This window comes from Trichosurus vulpecula, chromosome 6, assembly GCF_011100635.1.
Source record: "Trichosurus vulpecula isolate mTriVul1 chromosome 6, mTriVul1.pri, whole genome shotgun sequence".
NCBI lineage: Eukaryota > Metazoa > Chordata > Mammalia > Diprotodontia > Phalangeridae > Trichosurus > Trichosurus vulpecula.
The window spans coordinates 219,788,591-219,796,925 of record NC_050578.1 but is presented as its reverse complement, the minus strand read 5'-3'; the positions used below and the strand labels follow the sequence as shown (position 1 = coordinate 219,796,925).

Genomic DNA, 8,335 nt, shown 5'->3' with positions numbered 1-8,335 from the left:
TAGGTTTGAAATAAGAGAGATGGAATCAATGGAGAAAAGGTGTACTATGACTTTTTCAGAGATTGTTGCAAGGACCATAGAGGATGATATTGAGAAGTATTGAATTGTAGAAGAGGAAAGAAAAGAGAACTCACAGGGACAGGCTTTCTTTTGTCATAAAAGTAGCACGCAATGTCCTCTTTTGAGAGGGAAGGGTGAAATGGGAGGTGTTTAAAAATTGACTCAGTATTCTAAAAATGTGGTTTAGTTTAGGTATTCTTCTTTTTTCTTGTGGTCACAAAGAGCTGCATCATACAGCCATAAATTAGAGTTATAATCAGGTGTTTTCTCTGTTGAAGAGTATCTCAGTATTTCACATTTTTCTTATTGGACTTAAGAGAGAAGAAATCTGAGTTTACTGTCAGGAATAATATGATAATTCCAGGAAAAAGTAATATTTAAGATAATTTTTTATGTTTAAAACAACAAGAATCAACAAATGCAAATATTATGAAAGTGGATTGGTCTTTAAAATAAATATTGCATATATATTTGTATATGCCAATATATGGCATATGCATGTGTGTATATGTATATATGTATGTGTGTGTGTTTATATACCTATATATATAAGCTTTCCTTTGTGAGACATATGTATAGTCAAGGAACACAAATCAACAAATCAGCCACTTTTGAAAATACTTGTCTCATTCTATATCTCTAAATCTGTTGAATTTGAAATCGAACAAAAACTAAATTCAGGACACTCTCTGAGCAACATAATATTTATTAGCAGGGGCATGAATGCCTCCATTAAGACCCCAAGCAAGATTTTTGGGAGATCAGAACAAAGGACAGAACAGAGGAGATGACATCATGGAACTGAGGCCAACCTGGTTGGTTACAGAGCTGAGGTACAGGGAACAACATAATTGGTTGTAAGTTTGGTAATAAGGGCTCCTTCTCTCATGAGCATAGGAAATGCTCATTTTGGGGGGTGTATGATACCTATGTATGAGATAATGGCCCAGACATTTGCACAGGAAACCAGGCATCCTTGAAGGACATATCTTAGTGGCATAGAGACATTAGACCAGTACTCTGTTGTTTTTTCACACATTACCAAAGGGCAGTTACATTCCCTGAAACAAAAATAGATAAGTGACTGGCAAGGGAGCTGTCTTTCTGAAATTAATGCGTTATAGGCTAGGGGAATTTTGAAATAATTTCAGAGATAAAGAACCAAGACTTAAGTAATTATAAGACCAAAGCAGTTATGAGAGAAAATCAATTGAGTGTAAATAGGACAAATAAAGAAATGATACATCATGAATCTTAATGTTTTGAAGTCCATTATCTGTCTGCCAAGAAGTGGTAGGTACTATTTCCTCATCAGACTTTTGAAGCCAAGATTTGTCATGATTTTGGTCTAAGTTCTCAGGTCTCTCAGAGCTGTTTCTCCTCTCATGATTATTGTGATCATCACATAAATTGTTCTTTTGGTTCTACTGAGTTCACTCTGCATCAGTTAATGAAAGTGTTTTGTTTTGGACTACTTGCAAAGCATTGGTATTCATCATTTCTTTTATCACAATAATTTGCTACTACTTTCCTATAGCAGAATTTGCTCAGCTATTCTGCAATTGAAAGAAGCAATAAGCAAACAGGCTATGGTTACAGCAGGTTGAGTGTGTGCTTTCTATGATTTTATCTAGAAAGAGTAGAGGTTGCCATGGGAAATTCCCCATAGTCTTCAGGCTGATAATATCTAGCCTAATGTTACCCTTTGTAGTACTACATTGTTCTAGGAACAAAGTAAAATGAGAAGTCTTAGAATCCAGGTTCCTCATTTATCTTCTTTTTGGAATTTAAGGCACAAGGGTTATCTTGGAAACCAGAACTTTCCTTAGACTCAATTAGCATGAGGTGGCTAACATCCTCAGAAATGCAGAGTGGTCCTGTGAAAACCTAGGAGTCACAAAGCAGACTCAATTTCTTTGGAATGGATTGATAATGATGGTTAGTTGGCAGAATAGCATTTACACATTTGGTTCATGGGGGAGAATTAGGAGGAAACCAATTTGTTCATCTCTGCTTTGTTATTGGCACCCTGCCAAGATGCATAGGAGCAAAGTATTGGAATAGGATGGTAGGATGGACATGTAGCAGGTGGCCAGTGAATGTTTCCTGAACACATCAGTAAACATATAGAAAACTCAGTTTTATATGCTATTTTTAATCTCCTTTTCTTCTATCTAGTAGGAACTATTTCGAAGACATGTCTGGCAATAATTGCACTGCTGTGACTGAAGTCATTATTTTGGGGTTAACAGATGATCCAACCCTTCGTGTCATCCTCTTTGTGATGTTTCTGTGTGTCTATGCTGTCACCTTACTTGGTAACCTTAGCATAATTATATTGATCAGAAAGAGCTCCCAACTTCACACTCCAATGTACCTTTTCCTCAGTCACTTGGCTTTTGTGGATTCTGCATATTCCTCATCTGTCACACCTGTTATGCTCAAGAGCTTCCTTGTAGACAAAACTATAATCCCTCTTGGAGGCTGTGTGGTCCAGTTCCTCTTTGGAGCCATCCTTGGGACCACTGAATGCTTCCTGCTGGGTGTGATGGCCTATGATCGGTATATGGCCATCTGTAAACCCCTACTCTACTCCACCAACATGTCTACTAAGGTCTGCACTCAGCTACTCATCACATCCTACTTGGGTAGTTGTATAAATGGTTGGATCTTCATTGGTTGTTTATTGAATAGGTCCTTCTGTGGACCCAATGAGATTAATCATTTTTTCTGTGATTATTCACCACTTTTGAAGCTTTCCTACTCCCAAGATAATCTTGCTGAAATTCTTCCTGCTGCCTCTTCTGGGTCAATAATGTTGACCACCTTGCTAATTATCATAATTTCTTATATATACATCCTCTTCTCTGTCCTGAAGATAAAGTCCTCTGAAGGGAGATCTAAAGCTTTCTCAACTTGCACCTCCCACCTCACAGCAGTCACTCTGTTCTATGGGACCACTACACTCATTTATGTGATGCCCAAGTCCAGCTACACAACAGATGAGAATAAAATCATCTCTGTTTTCTACGTTGTAATGATCCCCATGTTGAATCCCTTGATCTACAGTCTTAGGAACAATGAAGTAAAAGGGGCCCTGAGAAAATTGATGAGTAGAACACATCCTTTTTCATGACTTCAATTCAATATAAGAAATATTTATCAAAGACATACTATGTCTCAGGTACTGCAATAAGTTTTGGGGATGCAAGGACAAAAATAATCTATATTTGCCCCTAAGGAATTAATATTCTATTGATATAATTGTTAGAATAAAATGATACCAGTAAATATGTTTTAGAAAAGGCATGCTTTTATTTTGATGGGTTAAAGTTGTGAATTTAAATGTTGATGGAAGTGTCTGAAAGTGCAAGTAATGCTCCTTAAAAGTGGACGTCCCCCCTCGGGAAAGTAATGTCTCCTCAGTGCTCTTCTTTGGATCCTTGAATGTATTTTGGACTATGGCAAAACACATTTTCTATTGCTCTATGGGGGTTGTTCTTTTTACATTATTATACTCATTGTGTATTATTGACTCTGCTATCATCACTCTGTATCAGGTCATGTAAATCTTATTCTGTATTAGTCATATTTGTTATTTTTTATAAAACAGTAATATTCCATTATCTTCATGTGCCACAGTTTATTTAGCCATTACTCAATCACTGGGCATCTTCTTTGTTTTCACTTTTTACTACCACAAAATTGGTGTAAATATTTGGATGTATGCGGGGACTTTCCTTTTATCAGTGACCACTTTTGTAGCATAATATACCCCAAAACAAAAGGTATTAATAGGCATTAAAAAAAATAAAAATCTCTGCAATCTGTCCTTTCAACACCTTTCCAGTCTCATATTTTTCTCTCATCCATAACATCCATACAATCTAACTGCACTGGACTATTTGCCTTTCCCCACACATAGCAATCCATCTGTGTCTCTACAGTGGCTGTCTCACAGGCCTAAAATTATTTGCTTCCTTTCTTCTGCTGCTTAGTTTTCTGCACTTTTCTCAAGACCACTCAAATCCCACCTTCTCCAAGGAGCCTTTCCTCTCTAGGTGATAGTAGCTTCCTCTCTAAGATGACCTTCCATTTCCTTTGTCTGCAATTTGTATGTGCATGGTTATTTACATGGTGTCTCCCTCAATAGAATGTGATCCCTTGAAACTGGGTTTTAGTTTGCCTTTCTTTGTATACCAAGTTATATTATAGTGCCTGGCACATAGTAAGCACTTAAAATCCTTGTTACCTGACCACAAGCTTAGTTACCCTTTAGATGCTCTATATATTTCCAAGTTAAAATGAGGCCAGGATTGAACATGTTATTCCATATCTGGTCTTATTAAGGAAGAATCCAATAGTACCATCACTTCCCTAATTTTAAAGAATAATCTTTTAGTTTTTCAATTATATGTAAAGCAATTTTTGCATTAAAATTTTTTTCCTTTCCATGGTTGGGGAGGAGGGGTGGGGAATTCTGGGAAGGTGGTGGAGCAGATCAGAGAATTCAAAGCTCTCTAGATTTCCTCCATAAAATATACAAAATAGTACCTCACATTGAACATAGAGGGGCAAAAGTAAAGATGTTTTGGGGCTGAGAAGTAGAGAACAACTGGAGAAGACATGTGGAAATACCACAGGAATTGAGGTTCAGAGAGAGTAAAGTGCAAACACTTCCAGGCTACCTCTTCTGAAACAACAAACAAAATGCCCTTGTGGCAGCTGGGTTGGGAGGTAGCCTCAGCCTCAGCCATAGGAATTCTCACTTCACAAACAGTGGGGGGTGGGGAGGGGCGGGGAAGGCAGACATCTTACCAGAGGAATATTGAATGACCCTGTATTGCAGAGGGATACCAGGCCTAGCTGTGCTGCCTACACAAGGTCCCCTGGCTGTGACTGAAGGGGAAAAGGTACCATCATACCCTCAGTGAGTGCAGAAGCAGTGGGTTGGGCATGCTTCTGGCTGTGGGCACTGACAGAATGTGTTGGTAGGCAAAATGGCTTTTGTTTTCTTTGAGTGACTCAGTTTATCTCATTGAGCCTTGCTGGGTGCTGGGCCCCTGTTAGGGATAAATCCGGGGAGGGCCTAGTTTACATGTCTGGGACAGCAGAGGCTTTTAGACCATGTGGGTTTAGGTCCGCCTCTTCGTGATGATTCATGGGGCTGGCTAAGGGGAGGTGTTAACTCCAGAGCCATGCCCTATTGGGTGTTAACCTAGTCTACATGGATGTTAACCTCCCAGGGTCCTGGGGGAGGGGCCTACTCAAGAACCAATTGGCTCTGGTCATTCAGGCGGCACTTGATGATGTCAAAAACTCTGTAAGAGGGGAGAAGACAGCTTGAAGATCCCTTTTCGGTTGGAGCAGCAGCGGGAGCAGTGACAAGCATGACTCTGGGCCAGCCCTTGTTCCGAGCTCTTGGGCTGAATCTAGATGTTGGTAACTATGAATTGTATTGGATCTGTCTGTTGATAGTTGCAATTTGTTTGTATGTTGTTCTGAAGTTTGGGATGCTGGTTTTTTTCCCGAACTAAATGAATATTCTAAAGTTCAGGGTGCTGGCTGTTTTTTTCCCCTGAACTAACTGAATGCTATGCTCCCCTCAACTAACTGAATGCTGTCTATATGCCGGATTAAGGTAAGCTTGTCAACCCGTTCACTGTACTTTCCTTGGTTAAGCAGATAAAAAGGACCTGTGCTTTCCTGGCGTGCCGGCAGCATTCTGGGTGCTGGCTGTGGGTGGATATTACGCCCCCACAGAAATGGCTAGCCAGATTGTTAAAACACAGAATTGCTGAGTTCTTTGTTTCAGTTGCAGGCCAGAGGGTAGAACTGAAGGTTATAGCCACTGGGTGGTTCTCAGGGAGCAAGAGCATTTCCAGCATAATGTGACTGGGGGCCCTAATTCTGGCTTGAAGGGGGAAAGGAGTGCTGAGGTTGGTCCCAGGACAAAGCTCAGTCAAAAAGACCTGAGGCCAGAGGCACCAGCCCCCAAACCTCAGGGCTGCATTACAATAACAAGCTGCTAAAAATAAAAAGAGCAAAACAAAATAAAAGTGAGTAAGCAAAGGAGAAAGAACTCAACCATAGACAGCTACTGTGGTGATAGAAAAGACCTGGGTATAGACCAATATCTTTCACCATTTGCCAAGATAAGGTCAGAATAGATGTATGACCTACATGTAACGGGAGATATTACAAGAAAATTTGAAGAACATGTAATATATTAATTATTACGCATATGGATAGGTGAACAAATTATGAATAAAAAAGAGACAGAGTGCTGTTGAGAAGTAAAATGGATAATTTTATTCCATTAAATTAAAAAGTTCTTATACAAATAAAATAAATGTAGCCAAGATCAGAAGGAAAGCAAAAAGGTAGGGAAAAATTTTTTATACACAATTCCTCAGATAAAGGTCTCATATCTTTAGTATATATACAACTTTGTCAAATCTATAAGATGCATGTCATTCCCCAAATGATAAATAGTCAAAAGATATGAACAGGCAGATTTCCAATAAAGAAATCAAAACAATTTATAGTCATATGATAAAATGCTCTTAGTCATTATTGATTAGAGAAATGCTAATTAAAATAACCTTGAGATATCATTTTACACCAATCAGATTGGCTAAAATGATAGAAGGGAAAAGTGACAGATGTTGGAGGGGATGTGGAAGATTTGGTACCTTAATTCTTTGTTGGTGGATCTGTGAGCTGATCTAACTATTTTGGAGAGAGATTTAGAATAATGGCCAAAAAGTTATTAAACTGCCTATGCCCTTTGACCCACTATTAGGTCTGCTTCACAAGATGATTAGAGAAAATGGAAATAACCTGCATATTCTAAAATATTTAAAACAGCTCTGTGGTGGTGGCAAATAACTGGAAAATGTGGGGATGCTCACTAATTTGCAAATGGCTGAACAAATTGTGTAATATGTTCATGATTGAATATTACTTTATTATAAGAAATGATGAGCTCAATGATTTGAATTGCAAAATGAGCAGAACCTAGAGTACATTGCATACAGTAACAGCAGTACTGTGAGCAAAAATGTCATTATGACCGTTAGCCCTTTGCCTCTAGTTTAAAATTGCTCTCCAGTATGGTTACATAAGTTCACAGCTCCACCAATAGTAGTACACTAGTATCCCAATTTTCCCATATCTCCTCAAACATTTGTCATTTTTCTTTTCTGTAATATTAGCCAACTTGATAGCTGTGAGGTGTTAGCTCTTAGTTGGCTTAATTTATATTTCTCTGATCAATAGAGATTTAGAGCATTCTTCATATGACTTTAGAGAGCTTTCATTTCTTCTGAAAATTGCTTATTCATATCTTCTGACCATTTATCAATTGAGGAATGACTAGTATTCTTATAAATTTGAATTCTCTCTATTTGAGAAATCAGGCCTTTATCAGAGAAACTTGATGTAAAAAAATTCCTCCGGTTTTTTGCTTTCTTTCTAATCTTCTCTGCATTGGTTTGCTTTTTGCAAAACCTTTTAAGTTTATTGTGACCAAAATTATCCATTTTATTTTTCTAATTACTGTTTATCTCATCATGAATTCTTCCTTTATCCATAAATCTGACAGGTAAACTATTCTATGCTCCACTAATTTGATTGTAATATCATTCTTTATGTCTAAATCATGTACCCATTTTGACCTTACTTCAGTATGTCATGTGGCATATTGGTCTATTTTTGTTCTGAAAAGCTGCTTTCCTGTTTTCCAAGCAGTTTTTGTCAAGTGGTGACTTCTTGTTCCAAAAGCTTGGATCTTTGGGTTTGCCAGACACTGTATTATTATGGTCATTGACTATGGTACATTATGTACCTAATCTGTTCCCCTGATCCATCACGCTATTTCATATTGAGTAGCAGACTGGTTTTATGATTACCAGTTTGTAATACAGTTAGAAATCTGGAACGGCTGGGCCACATTCTTTCACCTTTTAAAAAATTGATAACTTTTATATTCTTGACCTTTTGTTTTTCTAGATGAATTTTAAAATTTTTTTCTAGATCTATAAACTATTTTTTGGTAATTTTATTGGCATGGCACTGAGTAAGTATACTAATTGATCTAGAATTGCCATTTTTATAGTGGCTTGGTCTACCTATGAGCAATTAACATTTTCTCAATTATTTAGGTATGGCTATTTATATGAAAATGTTTAATAATTATTTTTATATTGTTTCTGTGTTGACAATTAGACTCCCAAGTATCTTATATTGTCTACAGTTATTTTAAATGGAATTC

General features: G+C 37.6%; 1 protein-coding gene across 1 annotated transcript; it reads left to right on the top strand.

The window, feature by feature from the left end:
- Window positions 1-2,257: 2,257 nt before the first annotated feature.
- On the top strand, window positions 2,258-3,196 carry LOC118853732 (olfactory receptor 508-like). Its single transcript, XM_036763918.1, has one exon. It carries the CDS (start codon window positions 2,258-2,260, stop codon window positions 3,194-3,196), a length of 939 nt encoding a protein of 312 aa, XP_036619813.1.
- The last annotated feature ends 5,139 nt before the right edge of the window (window positions 3,197-8,335 follow it).

Excerpts from the sequence above, each read along its gene's own strand:
- LOC118853732 (XM_036763918.1), top strand. The coding sequence starts at position 2,258 with ATGTCTGGCAATAATTGCACTGCTGTGACTGAAGTCATTATTTTGGGG.